A 22,913-nucleotide genomic window follows, 5' to 3' on the forward strand; every position below is an offset into this window, starting at 1 on the left:
TCATTCTGGGGGGGGCACAGTGGCACCCTTCATTCTGGGGGGGGCACAGTGGCACCCTTCATTCTGGGGGGGGGCACAGTGGCACCCTTCATTCTGGGGGGGGGGCACAGTGGCACCCTTCATTCTGGGGGGGGGGCACAGTGGCACCCTTCATTCTGGGGGGGGGGGGCACAGTGGCACCCTTCATTCTGGGGGGGGGGGCACAGTGGCACCCTTCATTCTGGGGGGGGGGGCACAGTGGCACCCTTCATTCTGGGGGGGGGGCACAGTGGCACCCTTCATTCTGGGGGGGGGGCACAGTGGCACCCTTCATTCTGGGGGGGGGCACAGTGGCACCCTTCATTCTGGGGGGGGGCACAGTGGCACCCTTCATTCTGGGGGGGGCACAGTGGCACCCTTCATTCTGGGGGGGCACAGTGGCACCCTTCATTCTGGGGGGGGGGGCACAGTGGCACCCTTCATTGTGGGGGGGGGGGCACAGTGGCACCCTTCATTGTGGGGGGGGGCACAGTGGCACCCTTCATTGTGGGGGGGGGGGGGCACAGTGGCACCCTTCATTGTGGGGGGGGGGGGCACAGTGGCACCCTTCATTGTGGGGGGGGGGGGGCACAGTGGCACCCTTCATTCTGGGGGGGGGGGCACAGTGGCACCCTTCATTCTGGGGGGGGGGGCACAGTGGCACAATTGGTCGGTATAGGGCACAGTATGTGGCGGTAATATTGCAGGGGAAGAGTGTGTGGCACCCTTCATTGTGGGGGGGGGGCACAGTGGCACCCTTCATTGTGGGAGGGGGGGCACAGTGGCACCCTTCATTGTGGGGGGGGGCACAGTGGCACCCTTCATTGTGGGGGGGGGCACAGTGGCACCCTTCATTCTGGGGGTGGGCACAGTGGCACCCTTCATTCTGGGGGGGGGGCACAGTGGCACAATTGGTCGGTATAGGGCACAGTGTGTGGCGGTAATATTGCAGGGGAAGAGTGTGTGTGTGTGTGTGTGTGTGTGTGTGTGTCGGTAATATTGCAGGGAGTACTATGTGTGGCAGAATTATTTTCAGGGGCACAGTGTGTGGCAGTAATATACCAGGGGTACAGTGGGTGGCAGTATTCAGGTCATACATCCTCCACACTTCAGTCTCTCGTTTGCTCTTTCTTTCATGACACTGAGGGTGCTAGGTGTGAACCAGGCCTTAGCGTTCAGCTCGGACCTTTACCGGATGTCAGACCTGAATAAGCGGACCCTCACTAAAAATAGTCGAGTACACCTGCTCTAAACGAACGTCAGTGGCAGCAGGGAGATCGCGGGGTCCCCCCCCCCCCGATCAGACATCTTATTCCTTATCCTTTGGATAGGGGATAAGATGTCTAGGGGCGGATTATCCCTTTTAACAGTAAAAAGAAGCGCAACATAGCCTCGGATCCAACGCGAGCTTTCAGCCTGCAATAACGCAACTTATTTCCAAATATGATAATCTCTCAGATACAGAGCATTGCACATAATAACTTAAAAGAACAATGTTAAAGCTCCAGGATATATCTTCCAAACATATCTACAGTAGATTAGAAATGTTTCCTTTTCTCGTTATAGGTGGATGTTCATAGCAAAATCCGTGAGGTGCTTGCAGAGACACTAAAGGATGAATTAGGGGATGAAAGCCATAACCTCTCAGAAGATGATGTGATGGCGGCATTAAGGCGGAGAGGCATTCTTGATGACTTTATGAAAGAACTGCATTTCCTTGAGGTAAATGGGTTTCCTGGTTTTGTTTCCGAATAAAGCTAATTCCTACGTGTACGTTAATGTATGTTGTATTTCAGTTTATTATAGTGTAGAACTGTGCACATCAAACTGTATTGTCACCAAGCAAACAGTCAGGTGTCCCAGTTCAGTAGTCTTGGGTTTATTGTAACAATTCACATACAAAAATAAGATTCGCATGCAGTATAATAGAAACGTAAACGTCCTTCACATCAGGGTCTGTTCATATATATAAACTGCTTGGCAGGTTCAGTCCTAGAAGTCAATAGTATCCAACATACCAGAGACAAAGTGGTCTTACTTCAGAGCAGCTCCTCTCTGCTGCTTTCTTGCTGGGCTCACACACCTGTCAGATCAGGTTTCAGGACTGCAACACCCGGACACCAGACCTGGGAGTGACTTTATATCCTGGACCCCAACTCCAGTCTTATGTCTCTGAGGCAAGAAGCCTCAGTGATACATACCACCATTTTATCAGCTGCTTGCTTAGAATAGTTAAAGGGGTTTTCTGGTGCTTTAGCGTTGATAGGCCAGCCGGTGTTCAGACCATTAGTGATTGATCATGGAAGTTTGACTTCTAGGACCAACACCAACCAGCAAAATAAAGACTTCAGTAGGAGCTATGTCCTATATATTTGTTTCAGACCTCAACAGATAAATTATTGATGTGCTGTCCTAAAGAAGAGTCATCATTAAGTCCTCGAAAAAAAATTGCCTTAAATGTTGGCACCCCTGAAATTTTTCAAGAAAATGAAGTTTTTCTCACAGAAAAGGGTTGCAGTAAGGGCTGGTTCACATCACGTTTTCTCCCATCCGGGAGCGCATACGGCAAGGGGGAGAGCTAAAACCTCGCGCTCCCGTATGCCTTTCTATGCACTCCCGTATGTAATTCATTTCAATGAGCCGGCCAGAGTGAAACATTCGATCCGGTCGGCTCATTTTTGCGCCGTATGTGCTTTTTCCCCAGACCTAAAACTGTGGTCAGCCACGGTTTTAGGTCCAGTTGTAAAAGCTCATACGGCGCAAAAAATTAGCCGACCGAACGTTTCACTCCAGCCGGCTCATTGAAATGAATTACATACGGGAGCGCATAGAAAGGCATACGGGAGCGCGAGGCATAAGACAGCTGTCACGCCCCCTCCATAGGCTTGCATTGAGGGGGCGGAGCGTGATGTCACACGGGGGCGGAGCCTTGACATCACTATCCACCGTCCCCGTGATTGCCAGTAATCAGACCCGGAGCGAGCATGCTCCGGGGGCTGATTCTAACTGGGTGCGGAGTGGAAGATCCTTAGGGGATAAGATGTCTTAGTGCCTGAGTACCCCTTTTAAGTCTCCTGATTTGAAAGGTAGTTTGTAAAGGTGTTCCTTGAGACATAAACTCCCACCTAATATGACATAAGATGTGGAGAGGTACAATTGCCAAAGCACAGTGACTATTGTGCATGCGTCTTATTAATTAAAATAGAAGCCATGAATGATGCCCACCTGGTGTCACATGGTTGCCTTGTCAGCTGTGCCACAGTGTGCTGGGGAGTATGCTTTGTGGAACTCTGTCCATGGTGCTGAAATAACAGATAACTATATTGGGGCCTATTACTGTATTGTCTTCTCAGTCAGTGACACTTTTTGCTGAATAGGTTTGTCTATTGTTAAGAGATTCACAGTGGTGGGACCAGTGCTCGTGCTTGGAGAAATATTATACCGGTTCCATATTTAACCCTATCATCACACATTACACCCTCTGAAATGTAGTTTTCCATGATGACTTGATCTGTGGTTTTACTGGGTGTAAACATCGTGCCACTTAGCACATTTAGCTTGCAGAATTTTGACCTGAATTTTGTATTGTTTAGCTTGCTCTACTATTATTTACTTTTTATTTTAATTTTATTTTTTAATGTAGTTTTTGTAAAATAGTTTTATCAGCATTTTTTAGTTAAATACATTTGTGAATTTAAGTTATCAGAAATTTTAAAACTCCCATGCTAATAATAATAATGAAATAAACATCACGCCCTGTAAACTAAACCGACCCTGGCCCCCTTATAAACTATATGGTCCAATGTGGGAAAAATGCAGCAAGCATTACATACTGGCCCTGCTTCACATGTGCCGATCCTTGGGAAGGACTTGCCTAAGTTACTTCCAAGCCACGCCCCTACTTTAAAGGGGTATTCCAGGCCAAAACTTTTTTTTATAGATCAACTGGCTCCAGAAAGTTAAACAGATTTGTAAATTACTTCTATTAAAAAATCTTAATCCTTCCAATAGTTATTAGCTTCTGAAGTTTTCTGTCTAACTGCTCAGTGATGATGTCACATTCTGGGAGCTGTGCATGATGGGAGAATATCCCCATAGGAACTGCACAGTTCCCGGGACGTGAGTCATCAGAAAGCAGTTAGACAGAAAACAGCAACTCAACTTCAGAAGCTAATAACTATGGGAAGGATTAAGATTTTTTAATAGAAGTAATTTACAAATCTGTTTAACTTTCCAGAGCCAGTTGATATATATATATATAAAAAAAAATTGGCCTGGAATACCCCTTTAACCCCTCAAGGACGCAGCCCATTTTGGCCTTGGGACACAGGAAATTTCCAGTTTTGCGTTTTTTGCTTTTTCCTCCTGGTATTCGCAGAGCTTTAACATTTGTATTTTTCTCCCTCCAGACCCATTTGAGGGCTTGTTTTTTTTTTTTTTTTTTTTTTTTTTTTTGCATTACCAATTGTACTTTGTGTTGACACCTTTCATTTCACCATAAAATGTACAGCATACCCCAAAAAAAAAGGATTATTTGTGGGTGAAAATTGAAGAGAAAAGGGCATTTTTGCTACTTTTTATTTATTTATTTGTGTTTTTTTAAGATACTTTATTAAATTAAATGCCATTTAACAATTATCACCATATTAATAATATACCGGTATGCAGAATACAATAAGGAAAGAAAACAAACAGAAAAGAAAGGAAAATAAATTCTAACTACTAACTTTCTAGTGTACTCTAATTAATAGTTTCCCCTGTAGTTATACAGAAAAAAACAACTGTCCCTTCTATCCCAGCTCCCTACTACCAATTTTCCTCTAGTTTTAAGTTTAAAATCCTCCCAAATCTGCAATTCTTCTTAATGCTTAGTAGGATTTATTGTTCTGGTCAATCTTAGCAACTCCATAATATAAACATATTTAAGCTAATTAATTATCTTCATCAAGGATGGGATCTCTACGGGCTTCCATCTTTTAGCTATCGCTATTCTAGTAGCTGATACTGTATGAAAGACAATTATTCGCTTTGATAATGGTAACCTATTTAAACCCAATGTCAGTAAAGCTACTTCCAGTCCCCAAGGTATATTCCCTACCAGTTTGTTTAGTAATAAAAAAAACATTTTGCCATACCTCGGCAATAATCCTACAATTCCACCATATATGCAGGAGGGAACCTTGTTCCCCTCCGCATCTCTAACACACAGTTGACACTCCGGGTCCAAATTTTACCATGCGCAAAGGTGTAAAATACCACCTATACAATAATTTACGCGCCACCTCAAAATGAGAAACACACCCTGAAAGGGTTGTGGGGAGGGAAAAAGATGGTATCCAGAGCTTTTGGGGGACAGCGGCTCCAAGGTCTCCTTCCCAATCCTTTATAAATTTCGGTGTTCCTATTTGCCCTATAGTTTGCAAAGCTTTATATGATAACAATGTTTCCCCTTTGTTTCTGACTGGATTTGAAAAGAAATTCTCATATCGGGGGTTCACCGTTTTCTTCTTAAATTTAAAGTTTGCAACCAGATGGCGTAGTTGTAAAAACTTTTTAAAAAAATCCTTATTTAAAAGGTTATATTTTGCACAAATTATATCAAACTGGATTAAGGAGTTCCCCTGAGCAATGTCCCCCATAACCTCTATCCCCCTCCCCATCCAGCCTGAGAAATCTGTCTCAGGGAGCAAATATTGAATAGCTTCCATTGGGATTTTCTTATAGCTAAGACATCCCAATGTCTCAATAATATTGGACCTTAACCATACCTCCATGCCTGCTGCAGTCATTGGACTGATCGTGGGAGGAGGTTTACCCTGGAGAAAAGTAACCCAAAGAACAACATTTAATGATGGCATCTTGTACATAGAGCACTCCGCCTCAACCCATTTTAATTTAGAGTCGTTATGCCACCATCTTTGGAGTTGATTTAGTTGTGTGGCTTGGCAGTATTTTAATAGCTCCGGGCATCCAAGGCCCCCTTCTGCTATAGGTCTATAGAGCGTTTTAGCTGCTACTCTAGTTGGCTTATTATTGGAAAAGAATTTCAGTAATATAGACTGTAATTTCTTTATCTTGTCTGGTGGAATCCTAAGGGGAAGATTTGTGAAAACATACAACATTTTTGGGAGCAATACCATTTTTGTTACTGATATTCGGCCTAACCATGACAATGGTAATTTGGTATATGCTTCTATATTGTTTTTTAATTGTTTCTGAAGTAAGTCACAATTAAGTAGTGACTTACTTCAGGAGAAGTGGTGAACCTAATACTCAAGAAGGTAAGAGCCTCATCAGCCCAAATAAAGGAATAATTAACCTCCAAGTCCCTCTTACATGCATATGATAAGGAAATGGGTGTTTTTTATTTTTAAGCACTGCATGTCATCGTTAAAATGATAGGTTCACTTTATTCTGTAGCTTAATGTGATTTAAAAGAGAACTGTTTTAATTTCTCCTGTGCCTGGGCTGCGCAAAAAAAAAAAAAACACTTTCTCTCCTCCCTACATTCCACCATTTCGCTGATATCGGCGTGCCATCCCTCCGTTGCTGGTCGTCTTCTTGGAGACGGCGAGTCATACTGCGCCTTGGCCGGTGATAGGCTGAGCACACTGTCATATAGGAGCGAGGGCAGCAGGGAGAAGGTGGGGCCCGAGCTTCTTACATGAGTGTGCTCAGCCTATTGCCAGCGGAGAGGGATCATAGCTGCGGCCAGCGATACGCTGAAAGTATTATGACTCACCGAGCCAAGGAAGCAAGAAGAAGACCAGCCCCGGAGGACTGCCACGCCGATATCAATACAACGTGGGAATGTAGGAACGGGAGTTAAAGTTTGCTTTTGTTTTTTTTAGTTTTTGCGGCAAGGGAAATTAAAAATGTTTAACCACAGTTATCCTTTAAAATTATATCCAATTTATTTAGTTTTTCTAATATTGCTCAACTTTTATAAGAAGTAAAACTTTAACAAAATTAGTATATTTAAAATTGCCATATTTTGACCCCTATAACTTTTTAATTTTTCTGTATATGGGGATGTGGGAGGGCTCATTTTTTTGCGCCGTGATCTGTATTTTTATCAGTACCATTCTTGTTTTGATGATTTTTTTTTATTTTTTATTATTATTATTTTTTTAATTGCTTTTAATTACATTTTTTTCTGATATATGATGTGATTTAAAAATCAATATATTTGACTTTGTTTACCCTGTTCACTATGCAGGATCATTAACATTAACAGGGGACTATATATTGCAATCTTTAGATTACAGATACAGATCAGTGCTATGCATAGGCATAGCACTGATCAGTGTTATCTGTGATCTACTTCTCTGGTCTGCTCGTTGGCAAACAAGAAAAGAAAACCCTCTTATGGCAGCAGGAGGCAGGTAAGGAGACCTCTGGCCACTATCTTAGCTGATCTTATCCCCACAGGTGATCAGATCAGCCACCTTAACTGCCGCAGATGGCGTGATATTGCCGGTGGGTCCCTGGCTGACTCAGGGCATACTGGTATGACCTGGTGCGCTAAGTCCCAGTCGTACCTGTATGGCCTTTATTCCCTCAGCCAAAAAAGCCAAAGGGGCCATTTCCGGCTGATAATTTTCAGGCAGCCGAAATTTAGGTGCATCCTTAGTTACCAGTACAATAAGAGATAACTTTACACTGAAGTTATGTATTAGTTGCTACGTCATTGTCAGATTCATGGATTTTTGGGGAATAACTTTTATATATTTTTTGTTAATAGGATGGTCCCTCACGAGACCTCACCTCTACGCCAAAACCAGCAACACATTTCTTAGATAAAGAACACAAGCGACTGAAAAAAGTAAGCCCAAACCGTAAGTACTGATCATATTGCAAAGTATTGCTTTATAGTGTATGAAAATAATGTAAGAACTTGGTATGGGCCAGGAAGGGACATTCATTTATTTGTAAGATGCTGTCAGGATTAAAGTATAACTCCAATCTGACATGAACCATGGAGAGATGCTAGTATGTGCTCTGGGGTGCAACTTCCGAAACCATACAGTGACCATAGAGTAATTTCCAGGCATCATTTTCCAGTGCGCAGGACTTCCTGGTGTCATACGGTTGATTCTGCATTTGTACCTCTTAATGTGGCCATACACTTTTCATTAGCTTTCGCTCAGATGTTTATTCAGCCAACAGCTATCTCTTTCTTTGCCCACAAACATATGGCCTCTGGTTGTGACTTATCTCCCTGAAACCAAAAGGGTCAGGCATATGAAATCCAACATGTCTAACCCTTTTCCCCTTGAGTAGGGAGGCCACCATACACATTCTACAGTCAGCCAGTCCTGCTCAAAAATTACAAGATGCTCTAATATTGTCTCAATTCTATATTAAAGTGCACAGAAAATACTTGTAGCTCCATAAATCAAATGTTTTTTCACCGGCGTTAAATATGTTATCTCTCTCCTCTAATTCTTTGTATATGTCCACAGCTAATATAGACCCATCGCGGAGATATCTTCATCTCCAGGTCTTGGGTGGGAAAGCATTTCTGGAACATCTTCAAGAATCTGATCCTCTCCCTGGCCAGGTGTGCTCCACATTTACTCTTAGCCTGCACTTTAGGAACCAACGTTTTGGTTCCAAACCTGTCCCTTGTGCCTGTGAACCAGACTTCCAAGATGGCTTCCTGATGGAACTGCGTAAAGACAGCTTAGGTTTGTAAAGTTAGGTTTTTATTTATATTGCATCGGGATATTTTCATGTTAGTTATTTAAAGTGTTGGTTGACCATTGCTGAGACAGCAATATCTACTAGATCAGGGACAGCAACATCCACTAATGGAGTTGCTGTCCCTGAATTGCTTTCCATAACTCTCCAGGGACACCCCTGTAGTAACACCCCCCCCCCCCCCCCCAACCTAGCCGTAAGGGCACTACTTCTGGTCCCCCTGGCAGCACAGCCGTCACCTGCTCCATGTGTGCAGTGCCATCTTGGACATGACTGGTGTCTCCGTTAGGGACCGGCTACACACAGGTGGCCTTGACATGGCTACAGGGATTGCACTTTATGATCATAAGTATACTAATGACCTGTTAGTGTTAACATTTTGCTGAGAAGCGCAGAGACTTTGTGCAAGAGGTAAATCTGTGGTCATGTCTGATTTGTGTCTACTTATTATCCAGACTTTTTGGTGGAACTCTGGGAAAGTGCATACCCAGTTCTCTTAAGTCTGATCCAATCTGTGTTACAAGGTGTAAAAGTACCCCAAGCGCTGCTCAGCAAGGCTGGGAGAGGTAGATGGTGCCAATACGAAATCCTGCACATCACCAACAGAGGGTGGATGCTGTTCTTCCAGTTATATATATATTTTTTTGGTGTGGAACAGTTTTCTTTCAGCTAATTTTTTTTGCACATCTGACCACTGTCACTTTAAGCATTAATAACTCTGGGATGCTTTTACTTTTCATTCTAATTCCAAGATTGTTTTTTTCTTTTTGTGACATATTCTACTTTATGTTAGTGATACATTTTTGTCAATACTGGCATCCTTTCTTGGTGAAAAATTCCAAAATTTGATAAAAAAATGTGAATTTTTTTAACTTTGAAACTCTCTGGTTATAAGGAAAATGAGCATCCTAAATAAATTATATATTGATTCACATATACAATATGTCTACTTTATGTTTGTATCATAAAGTTGACATGTTTTTACTTTTGGAAGACACCAGAGGGCTTCAAAGTTCAGCGGCAATTTTACAATTTTTCACAAAATATTCAAAATCAGAATTTTTCAGGGACCAGTTCAGTTTTGAAGTGGATTTGAAGGGCTTTCATATTAGAAATACCCCATGAATGGCCCCATTCTAAATACTGCACCCCTCAAAGTATTCAAAATGACATTCAGAAAGTGTGTTAACCCTTTAGGTGTTTCACAGGAATAGCAGCAAAGTGAATGAGAAAATTCTAAATCTTCATTTTTACACTCGCATGTTCTTGTAGACCCAGTTTTTGAATTTTTACAAAGGGGTAAAAGGAGAGAAATCCCCCTAAAATTTGTAACCCAATTTCTCAGGAGTAAGGAAATACCTCATGTGTATGTCAAGTGCTTTGTGGGTGCACTATAGGGCTCAGAAGGAAAGGAGCGACAATGGGATTTCGGAGAGTGAGTTTTTGTGAAAAATTTATTGGGGGGATTTCAGAAGCCCCTATGTGCCATAGCAGCAGCCAAAAAAAAAAAAAAAACGTGGGATACTATTTTGGAAACTACACCCATTCAAGGAACGTAACAAGGGGTACAATCAGCCTTAACACCCTACAGGTGTTTGTCGACTTTTCGTTAAAGATGGATGTGTAAAATAATTTATAAATTTTTTTAAATAAAATACGTTTTTTTCCCCAAATTTTACATTTTTACAACGGGTAATAGGAGAATTTCCACATATGTGGCATTTCCATACTCAGGAGAAATTGAGTTACCAATTTTTTATTTTTATTTCAAACTTGCAGCGAGAAACTCGCTGTAAACCCTCCTGTCTGAATGTACCCTGTACATTCACATTGGGGGGGAGGGGGGCAAACCTCCAGCTGTTGCAAAACTAAAACTCCCAGCATGCTCTTTGGCTGTCCATGCATGCTAGGGGTTGTAGTTATGCAACAGCTGGAGGCACACCGGTTGAAAAACACTGAGGTTGCAAAACTACAGCTGTCAGCATGCAATTACAGCCGAAGGGAATGCTGGGACTTGTAGTTATACAACAGCTGGAGGCACACTACTGCAACTCCCAGCATGCCCTTTGGTAGTTTGTGCATGCTGGGGGTTTTAGTTATGCAACAGGCGGAGTCACATTTTTTCTATGAAAAAAGTGTGCCTCCAGCAATTTCATAACTACAACCCCCAGCATGCACAAACTACCAAAGGGCATGCTGGGAGTTGCAGTAGTGTTCCTCCAGCTGTTGCCCTTTTGTGCATGCTGGGAGTTGTTGCTAAGCAACAGCAGGAGGCAAGCCTTACCACCTGCTGCTGCACATGCTGGATCCTGCCTGCCACCGCTGCTGTCTCCGCTCCGGGGACCCCAGTCTTGCTGCCAGGGATCGGGGGCCCCCACTTCAGGTATACTCCTGGCACCCGCTCTTGCCCTCTGGAGTAGGAGCAGAGTGGGTGCCGTTAGGGACACCCCCACAGCAAGCGTCCAGAAACTGCCGGCGAATCAACACGATCGTGAGGCGGCACCAGTCACTCCTGCTGCTAAAGGGTGATAGGTGCCGTGGGGTTTTGTTTGAGATCTATCCCCTCTTTTGGTTCCTTTTAAAAAAATTTTTTTTGAATGTCTAGGGCCTCTAGAGTCTTGACTAGAGATGAGCGAACTTACAGTAAATTCGATTCGTCACGAACTTCTCGGCTCGGCAGTTGATGACTTTTCCTGCATAAATTAGTTCAGCATTCAGGTGCTCCCGTGGGCTGGAAAAGGTGGCTACAGTCCTAGGAGACTCTTTCCTCAGACTGTATCCACCTTTTCCAGCCCACCGAAGCACCGAAAAGCTGAACTAATTTATGCAGGAAAAGTCAGCAACCGCCGACCTGAGAAGTTTGTGACGAATTGAATTTACTGTAAGTTCGCTCATCTCTAGTCTTGACATTTATTTGCAAGAAACCTACATTACTGTGCAAAAAGTCCTAGCTCTTAAATAGGCATGGATAGCTAGAAAATATCTGTCAATAAAGATCTATCAGGTGGTATGCAACCATTTTGGCCATTGTTATTTTACATAATTCGGTACAGGTCTAAACATGTGGTATAGGTCTAATGGAGAAATATTGATGCCTAAGCTGTCACACTGTCTATGTGCTTTGTCAGTCTGCTAGTACAGTATGTAGTTTCCCAAGGGTTGCTCCCTTTTAGTGGGCAATTATTCCATTACTGTGGATTCGTGGCATTCTGTCATGTTGTTTCATGTGTAGAGGGATCAAAACATAAATGGAGGCAGAAATTACTGTCTATGGAGGAGATTTATCAAAACCTGTTAAGAGGAAAAGTTGCTGTGTTGCCCATAGCAACCAATCATTAAAAAATGAAAGAAGCGATCTGATTGGTTTCTATGAGTAACTTGGCCACTCTTCCTCGGTCTGGTTTTGATAAACCTGAGTCGGCAGCAAGTCTATTACTGTTTTGGAGACAATGATAGACTGAGATTGGTCTGGAGACCATGTTGGCGACACCATGAAGAGGCCTTTTACCATTGAACTCCACACCATTCCTGCTGCCAGGATAATGATGTGGGGGTCTTCATTCCAGGTACACCTTGGCCAGGTTCACACAACAGAATCTCTGGCCAGAAAATTTTCAGCTGCAGAATCTGAGGGTGACCAGTGGCGACAGCAGTCAGCGGTAGGACCGTGTGGACTATATTGCTGTCCCCATAGACAGAAGTGCATTTCTAAGCAGATCTGCTTAAAAGAACAAATATGTCCATTCTTTCTACAAAGTCCGGAATTAACATTTTCGCAGCTGAATTGCATGGTGCAGCTAAATCCTGTTGAAAACAATTGGAAGCTATGGCACCAGAATTTCCGAGTGGAATTCCGCTGAGAAATTTAATTGTGAGTAGCCAGCCTTACGGTTTAGCATTGCATTTATTTGGTCGTGAAACCAATGGTATGGCATTTCCTCAAGTGTTCCAGGAGCCTTTTTTCAACACAACTCCAGACTTCATGTTGCTTGTGCTACTGTGAGCAGCCTGTGTGACCTAAACATGCCACTATGTCCTGCTGCGTCTCCAGACTTGTCTCCCATCGAGCACATTTTAAACGTCCTTGTTCTATAATTGCAAAGGGAGCTGTTAGCAATAACTTTCCATTTTTGGTGTTGCAATATTAATGTTGAGGAGTGTATAATGGTAATGGAATTAGCAATAATGTTGTGTTTTTTAATACAGTCACTGTGTTAACTCATCGCTATTTTCATTGATATATATAGATATATATAGATATATAGATATATAGAGAGAGAGAGAGAGAGAGAGAGCAATTTTTTTTTTTTTTTTTCCTCAGTCATTTTCTAATGTGTTTTCAAGACTGCAGTAAGCTCATTCTCCTTTATCCAGGTGATGGCAGCAGAATGGCAGATGCCACTAGCCTCTTGTCAATCTCTGATCCTGTACAGCTGGTGTTGATCAAGACCGATACGTCTGGAGAAACCACTTTAGTAGCGTCCCATTTTCTGGAGTGGCGCTCAGTACTGGGAATCGATAGGGGAGTGACAAGCCTTGCTGTGGAGCTCAAAGGTGTAGGTAAGAGCACTGTCATTTTACATAAAATCTTTTTGGGTACATTTATAACCAAATATTTGGCGCACACTTTGAATGTCTGACATGTCTTCGATGGTTTTTTACCCAATAAATTAATCAGTGTGCATGTTAATCCAGACTCCAAAGATCTAAAAAGAGCAGCTGGCATTGAAATTGTTGGTGAAAGTACAAAACCTAATATTGATAAGCCAGTGCTCAATGACAAAATGGAAACCAACAAACACTCACAAAGCAATACTGCCACATATATTAGGCCAAAGTCCAGAAAAGTTTATAAGAGCAGAAACACATGCTAGTGTAAAAAATAAGTGATAAGAAACCAGGACTAAAGCATATAGGTAAATACCCACACAAAGTATTTGGCTCTGAATTTTTAAAGGGGTACTCCGAAATGGGGCCCAGCTCTAACCGATACTAACCACACTTACCTTCAAAACAAGCAGAAGTGACAGCGGTCATTCTCCCCACAAACAGATACTTTTCCCCAGTTTTTGTTTAGTTCCCCTCCGTGACATATTTTGTTAAACGTGTTTAATAAAAAAAAAAAAAAAAAAAATATATATATATATATATATATATATATATATATATATATATATATATATATATATATAATATATTATTATTATTATTATACACGTACAGACCAAAAGTTTGGACACACCTTCTCATTCAGAGTTTTCTTTATTTTCATGACTGAAAATTGTAGATTCACATTGAAGGCATTGAAAACTATGAATTAACACATGTGGAATTATATACATAACAAAAACGTGTGAAACAACGGAAAATATGTCATATTCTAGGTTCTTCAAAGTAGCCACCTTTTGCTTTGATTACTGCTTTGCACACTCTTGGCATTCTCTTGTTGAGATTCAAGAGGTAGTCACCTAAAATGGTTTTCACTTCACTGGTGTGCTGGTGTGGAGGAGGAAGTGTGATGGTATGGGGGTGCTTTGCTGGTGACACTGTTGGGGATTTATTCAAAATTGAAGGCATACTGAACCAGCATGGCTACCACAGCATCTTGCAGCGGCATGCTATTCCATCCGGTTTGCGTTTAGTTGGACCATCATTTATTTTTCAACCAGACAATGACCCCAAACACACCTCCAGGCCGTGTAAGGGCTATTTGACCAAGGAGGAGAGTGATGGGGTGCTGCGCCAGTTGACCTGGCCTCCACAGTCACCGGACCTGAACCCGATCGAGATGGTTTGGGGTGAGCTGGACCGCAGAATAAAGGCAAAAAGGGCCAACAAGTGCTAAACATCTCTGGGAACTCCTTCAAGACTGTTGGAAGACCATTTCAGGTGACTACCTCTTGAAGCTCGCCAAGAGAATGCCAAGTGTGTGCAAAGCAGTAATCAAAGCAAAAGGTGGCTAGAACCTAGAATATGACATATTTTCACACTTTTTTTGTTATGTATATAATTCCACATGTGTTAATTCATAGTTTTGATGCCTTCAGTGTGAATCTACAATTTTCATAGTCATGAAAATAAAGAAAACTCTGAATGAGTTTGGTCTGTACTGTGTGTGTGTGTATATAGATAGATAGATCGATCAGGGAAGCAGCACTCCAGGGTAAAAAAAAGGTGCTCGGGTGCCTACTGTGTCAGGTGTAGGTTGGGGACCCCTCCGAGATACAGAAAAATTGAATAAACAGTGGCACACCAAGTGTCGGCAAAAAAAAAGGTGATTTATTCAAAAGAACGTGTTGGGCAACGTTTCAGCTGGTTCGCCCAGCCATTTTCAAGCTAGGTGAGCCAGCTGAAACGTTGCCCAACACGTTCTTTTGAATAAATCACCTTTTTTTTGCTGACACTTGGTGTGCCACTGTTTATGAAATTTTTATATATATTATGTGTGTTTTTTTTTTTTTTTTTTTTTTTTTAAATTCTGAATATTTAAAACACTGCACTATCTATGTGCAATGTAGCAGAGTTGGGCATATCATTGGGCATTTATATAACTCCAAAAAAGGAAAGCGGCACTCCAATGGCAGAAAAAAGGTGTATTTATTCACCCATCAAGTCAAATGCGACGTTTCAGCCTCACAATGAAGCCTTTCTCAAGCAGTGTATTAGTGTTACATCACTTCCTTAAATATCATTAATCATAGTGACATCATCACCTCATTTACATTAATTAAATATTAAACATCCATATACAAAATAGAAAAGTACATTTATGCTATCATGTGCATCATAAAACCATATTTGACATCTATGCAAATCATAGCCAAGTGTTGATCTATACAAAACAGTGTTTAAATACAAAAGTGCATTATGTAAACATAACATCACGTCAGCCGAGAGGGTGGTCCCTCACCGTCATAGCCATGTGTTCACCTCCTGATTCGCTGCTTCATCATCGGGTCCTCTGTTTGTAAATAACTCGACTGCGCAAAACCGGAAGGGCATCGCGTCACTCACGCGCGTTTCCCCTTCTCTGACTTCACATACTTAATGCGCAGGACCGGAAATGTATAACTTGACATGCATCCTTATTACTTTCTAAGTGTTTCCCTCATCCGGCTTTCTGTGTTACCCCGGCGCATGCGCACACACCGGAGACCACAGGGTCAGACATCTTGAAGTCGGGCTACATAGAGAAAACAAAGGGCCAATGCCATATCTTCAATATTCATTCAGTGGCCATTTTACTAAGGGGCACACTGCCCTCACATTCATTCCACCCTATGTAAAAGATTGGCATCGGCACTAAGTCATATCAATACCACTAGGGATAGAATTGGACACACTGAAAATGTACCCCATCAGCCCGATATTCACTGGTGTGTGGCACCTAATCTCAATGGGAAATCCGTGTGGGGTATGAAAAGTATCGGGGCACTCAGATTAGGGAATAATGGGGATGACATAGAACATATAGGAATCAATGAGCGGACAAAAGTAGTTCCATGGTTACCCTAAGTTAATTACCTTGATCAATAGATTATATCAGTTGTATTATTCATCAACAAATGTATATATCCACAGTACCCTATATGTCCCAAGTGTATGCTGAAACAGTCACACACTTATAGGACGGGTATGATCGTCAATACACGATCTATAATCGTATATAGCCCGACCCTGTGTATATCATGTACTTAATAATCGGTCATTTGGGACATCCCGTCCACATATGTGACCATCTAATTGCATACCATCGGGTGTTCAAGGGCTATATCCAAGCTTCCACACTCCATATCAGGTGCATATATGAACCTATGTCCTATCTCTTGTCCAACTCAATAGAATCCCCACTGTCCATGTCATCACCTCTCCCCTCCGAGGTCCCACAGAAAGCTCCTCCCCTTCCACAACTGTTATTCCAGATCAGTGCCATCACACCAAAGAACATCGGTGAAATTTGGGGCCATCCCCCGTGAACCAAAAACATCCACATTTATTGTCTACAGTACCATATATAATGCAAGAGATTGAAATTCCGGACAGTAAAGAATTCTCAATTTCAGATGACACGATGAATGAAGTCGCGATCAGTGGTGACGTGATGTATCCTCAAGTGAACTTTGTGCACTAAAAATGAAGAAAATAGAAAAAAATAATTAAAATCAAGAAATGATAAAATCCAAACGTATACTGTTCAGGTCAAGTGGACATCATACTATGTGTCACCAGTCGTATTCCCTCAGTTATCATGACATGAGAGGTTTTAAGCAAAAATCCCTGTTCAGCCCCCTCGGGTATAGGGAGCCTAGTCTGTCAATCCACATGAGTTCCTTCTTTTTTAATTCTTTAGTCCTATCACCTCCTTTGCGTAGTTTAGGGACATGGTCTATAATCATAAATCTCAACTGTTCTACCTGGTGATTATGATCTTTAAAGTGCCTAGGTACAGGTAGTTCAATTTTACCAGTGCGGATGGACGACCTATGATTGCTCAACCTAAAGCGGCACTCAGTAGTCGTCTCACCTACATAAATGTATGGACAGGGGCACACCAGGACATAGATTACAAAATCCGACCTACATGTCAAATGATGGCGAATCTTGTACTGTGCATTAGAATTGGGGTGAGTAAAGATATCACCTTTCAATATATGTTTGCAATTATCGCAATGCATACATGGAAAACTACCCGGCTTATATTGTGTAGATAAGTTGGTCTTAACATTGAGGACATCCGTCTTCACGAGTTTATCTCTGAGGTTCAGAGATCTCCTATAGGCCAACATAGGAGGTGCCTGAAATTCAGGTATATGCCCAAAAGTATCAGAGATGATACTCCAGTGTCTCCGGATACTTCTTCCTATCCTATTACTCAAACGGGTAAATGTGGATACAGGAAGTGATGTAACACTAATACACTGCTTGAGAAAGGCTTCATTGTGAGGCTGAAACGTCGCATTTGACTTGATGGGTGAATAAATACACCTTTTTTCTGCCATTGGAGTGCCGCTTTCCTTTTTTGGAGTTGTTTAAGAAGGGTTTGGAGTTTGAACCTGCGAAGGCTGAGCACCCGATCTGGACTTTAAGTCCCATTGTACAGTGCCGGTTCCCTCAATTTTTCTTTTCAAGTGACAAACTCGGGATACCTGAGCACGTACACATATGAGCTATGGATACTAACGTTACAGCACCCATCTTGTTTTCGTATACTGAAGATGATGTGGACAAGATACTAAATGGACCATTGGGAGATGACACATTTTTGAGCATCCCGTCCAAGGTGGATATAAAGAGGACTTTTGAACAGGACTCTAGAAAACTAGTAAGTCTGCAATTGCATTTATCCTTACTTAGCAAATACTATCGGGATAAGATGATACCGAGGGGATTAAGACCTCACCTCAGACCCAACTTATTTCCTAATAATGAACTGTTTTGTCGCACCTTTGAGGGCCTTACAAATAAGTACGCATTTGACATCATTTTGCTGAATATTGAATATTTACAAAAGGAGATTGAGACAATACAACAAAAAATTGTTGAAGATGAAAAGGCATTGGTTGCCGCCATGGAGGCTAACGAATACACTAATTATCGTGAACGTATGACAGGCATATTAAAAAAGTTCAGAGAGGACCAGGAAGAGAATAAGCGACAGAAGTTACACCGGGACACTGAGGATTACAAAACTGGACAGATCTACAATTGGCAGAACTCTGATACAAAGGAAAGAAAGAAGGGCACACAGAAGTCAAATCAATTTAAGAACAAGGGCACTAGTAAAGACGCAAAAGTTTTTTTAGGCAAACCATCGGTGGAACCTCCAATGGGCGGAGAAGAATCCGCAGAGGGCGCCGAAGGAACCAAAAAAATCCCTGTGACACGTCACAAGACCCATCGAGCAACATCCAACAAATAGATGGACACTATGACACACAGACTTTGATGGTAAATATTTCCTCACGTGTTTTTTCTAAGGATGAATGTAGTCTACTTAATCGTGGTTTGTCCTTTTGCCCTACGCCGAAGGTTGACTGGCTACAATTACAAGCTGATGTTTTTTCTTTTATTATGAATATCAAACTTAAGGTGTGGTTCTCTTCCAGTGTTGATCAGAGGGGTAAAGGAGTTGATGAATATGTGAGTGAGTTACGTCTGAAAGACATGGGACTACACTTGAAGAGTGAGTTTATACCACCTCTTAATTCAGAGGCCATAAACACCTTTTCAACACTGATAGAGAAGGATCTGAATCTAATGAGAGAATTAGAGGATGGAATGTCCTTACAGACTAGAGGCAATCTATCTGGGGCTGAATATAGGGCACTTCAGGACATTATCCATGATGACAACATTACCATCAAACCCGCCGATAAAGGCGGGGCTGTTGTCATCATGGATAAACAGCTTTACTTGGAGGAGGTTTACCGTCAAATTAGAGATACAGAGGTATACAAGTGTGTGAAACAGGATCCTAGAGCCATCGTAGAAAGGAGGTTGAGGATTCTTGTGGATAATGCGTTAGCAACTGATATTATTGATTCAGATTTGCATGATTTTCTACTACCAAAAAATCCTAAAACACCAATGATTTATATGTTGCCCAAGATACATAAGTGCCTCACTAGACCACCAGGGAGACCTATTGTTTCTGGACGAGAGTCTTTATTGAGTCCATCAGCTATTTATGTTGACAAATTTCTGCGTCAGTATGCAGTCAATACAAAATCCTATATCAGGGACACTTCTGATTTTCTGTCTAAACTGGGGGACATCCATTTTCCAGATGGAACATGGTTGGTTTCCTTTGATGTGGTAAGCCTGTACACCTCTATCAATCATGATAGAGGTATACAGAGCATCCACAAGGTGTTGAGAAACAACTCACAGACACCGGAGTGCAAAGAATTTATCATAGGCTTGGTAGATATCATCTTAAGTTGTAATTACTTTTTATTTGGAGAGGATTACTATGTTCAATTAAGGGGGACCGCAATGGGTTCGAACATGGCGCCAACTTACGCGAACATAGTAATGGCAGATCTCGAGGAGTCGTCTATATACCCATCCCACCTATTTGAGCATGTCTCAAGGTGGTATCGGTATATAGATGACATCTTCGTTATCTGGACAGGTACAGAGACCCAGTTAAAAGAGTTCTTTCAGGGGCTGAATGCCATAGACGGGGACATAAAATTTACGATGGAATGTTCCCAGGATGGCATCCAGTTCCTGGATACATGGGTTTACGTTGAGAACAATGTTTTGAAAACAGACCTTTTTGTTAAGCCCACTGTCAGGAACAATCTATTGATGTTTGACAGCTCTCACCCTAGGAGTATGGTGAAATCTCTTCCATACAGCCAACTCCACAGAGTGAAGAGGATCGTGGATGATCCAATAAAAGTAGAGGGGAGGCTGAATGAGATGGGGGATAAATTTATCCGGAGGGGTTACCCAAGGGAACTGATCAGACATCACACTGAGAGGGTTCAACAGTTGGACCGGGCAGATACATTAACATCTGGTAAAGATAAGTCGCAACAAACACGTATACCCTTTGTATCCACATTTACCCGTTTGAGTAATAGGATAGGAAGAAGTATCCGGAGACACTGGAGTATCATCTCTGATACTTTTGGGCATATACCTGAATTTCAGGCACCTCCTATGTTGGCCTATAGGAGATCTCTGAACCTCAGAGATAAACTCGTGAAGACGGATGTCCTCAATGTTAAGACCAACTTATCTACACAATATAAGCCGGGTAGTTTTCCATGTATGCATTGCGATAATTGCAAACATATATTGAAAGGTGATATCTTTACTCACCCCAATTCTAATGCACAGTACAAGATTCGCCATCATTTGACATGTAGGTCGGATTTTGTAATCTATGTCCTGGTGTGCCCCTGTCCATACATTTATGTAGGTGAGACGACTACTGAGTGCCGCTTTAGGTTGAGCAATCATAGGTCGTCCATCCGCACTGGTAAAATTGAACTACCTGTACCTAGGCACTTTAAAGATCATAATCACCAGGTAGAACAGTTGAGATTTATGATTATAGACCATGTCCCTAAACTACGCAAAGGAGGTGATAGGACTAAAGAATTAAAAAAGAAGGAACTCATGTGGATTGACAGACTAGGCTCCCTATACCCGAGGGGGCTGAACAGGGATTTTTGCTTAATACCTCTCATGTCATGATAACTGAGGGAATACGACTGGTGACACATAGTATGATGTCCACTTGACCTGAACAGTATACGTTTGGATTTTATCATTTCTTGATTTTAATTATTTTTTTCTATTTTCTTCATTTTTAGTGCACAAAGTTCACTTGAGGATACATCACGTCACCACTGATCGCGACTTCATTCATCGTGTCATCTGAAATTGAGAATTCTTTACTGTCCGGAATTTCAATCTCTTGCATTATATATGGTACTGTAGACAATAAATGTGGATGTTTTTGGTTCACGGGGGATGGCCCCAAATTTCACCGATGTTCTTTGGTGTGATGGCACTGATCTGGAATAACAGTTGTGGAAGGGGAGGAGCTTTCTGTGGGACCTCGGAGGGGAGAGGTGATGACATGGACAGTGGGGATTCTATTGAGTTGGACAAGAGATAGGACATAGGTTCATATATGCACCTGATATGGAGTGTGGAAGCTTGGATATAGCCCTTGAACACCCGATGGTATGCAATTAGATGGTCACATATGTGGACGGGATGTCCCAAATGACCGATTATTAAGTACATGATATACACAGGGTCGGGCTATATACGATTATAGATCGTGTATTGACGATCATACCCGTCCTATAAGTGTGTGACTGTTTCAGCATACACTTGGGACATATAGGGTACTGTGGATATATACATTTGTTGATGAATAATACAACTGATATAATCTATTGATCAAGGTAATTAACTTAGGGTAACCATGGAACTACTTTTGTCCGCTCATTGATTCCTATATGTTCTATGTCATCCCCATTATTCCCTAATCTGAGTGCCCCGATACTTTTCATACCCCACACGGATTTCCCATTGAGATTAGGTGCCACACACCAGTGAATATCGGGCTGATGGGGTACATTTTCAGTGTGTCCAATTCTATCCCTAGTGGTATTGATATGACTTAGTGCCGATGCCAATCTTTTACATAGGGTGGAATGAATGTGAGGGCAGTGTGCCCCTTAGTAAAATGGCCACTGAATGAATATTGAAGATATGGCATTGGCCCTTTGTTTTCTCTATGTAGCCCGACTTCAAGATGTCTGACCCTGTGGTCTCCGGTGTGTGCGCATGCGCCGGGGTAACACAGAAAGCCGGATGAGGGAAACACTTAGAAAGTAATAAGGATGCATGTCAAGTTATACATTTCCGGTCCTGCGCATTAAGTATGTGAAGTCAGAGAAGGGGAAACGCGCGTGAGTGACGCGATGCCCTTCCGGTTTTGCGCAGTCGAGTTATTTACAAACAGAGGACCCGATGATGAAGCAGCGAATCAGGAGGTGAACACATGGCTATGACGGTGAGGGACCACCCTCTCGGCTGACGTGATGTTATGTTTACATAATGCACTTTTGTATTTAAACACTGTTTTGTATAGATCAACACTTGGCTATGATTTGCATAGATGTCAAATATGGTTTTATGATGCACATGATAGCATAAATGTACTTTTCTATTTTGTATATGGATGTTTAATATTTAATTAATGTAAATGAGGTGATGATGTCACTATGATTAATGATATTTAAGGAAGTGATGTAACACTAATACACTGCTTGAGAAAGGCTTCATTGTGAGGCTGAAACGTCGCATTTGACTTGATGGGTGAATAAATACACCTTTTTTCTGCCATTGGAGTGCCGCTTTCCTTTTTTGGAGTTGTTTAAGAAGGGTTTGGAGTTTGAACCTGCGAAGGCTGAGCACCCGATCTGGACTTTAAGTCCCATTGTACAGTGCCGGTTCCCTCAATTTTTCTTTTTATATATTTATATATATATATATATAATATATATATATATATATATATATATATATATATATATATATATATATATATATATATATATATAATATTTTATATATATTTTTTTTTTTAACACTTTTTATGTCCTCCATAGGGGACTATTTATAGCAATCACTTGATTGCTAATACTGTTTAGTACTAT

General features: G+C 41.8%; 1 protein-coding gene across 2 annotated transcripts in view; it reads left to right on the forward strand.

The window, feature by feature from the left end:
* Positions 1-22,913, forward strand: part of CEP76 (centrosomal protein 76) — a 55,928-nt gene that overhangs the window by 7,788 nt on the left and 25,227 nt on the right. For both annotated transcript variants that reach the window (XM_056521523.1, XM_056521524.1), the window contains exons 2-5: positions 1,585-1,740; positions 7,763-7,856; positions 8,484-8,708; positions 13,096-13,281. In XM_056521523.1, the coding sequence (XP_056377498.1) occupies positions 1,585-1,740; positions 7,763-7,856; positions 8,484-8,708; positions 13,096-13,281 (661 nt within the window). The remainder of the gene's footprint in view (positions 1-1,584; positions 1,741-7,762; positions 7,857-8,483; positions 8,709-13,095; positions 13,282-22,913) is intronic.

This window comes from Hyla sarda, chromosome 5 (genome assembly GCF_029499605.1).
Source record: "Hyla sarda isolate aHylSar1 chromosome 5, aHylSar1.hap1, whole genome shotgun sequence".
NCBI lineage: Eukaryota > Metazoa > Chordata > Amphibia > Anura > Hylidae > Hyla > Hyla sarda.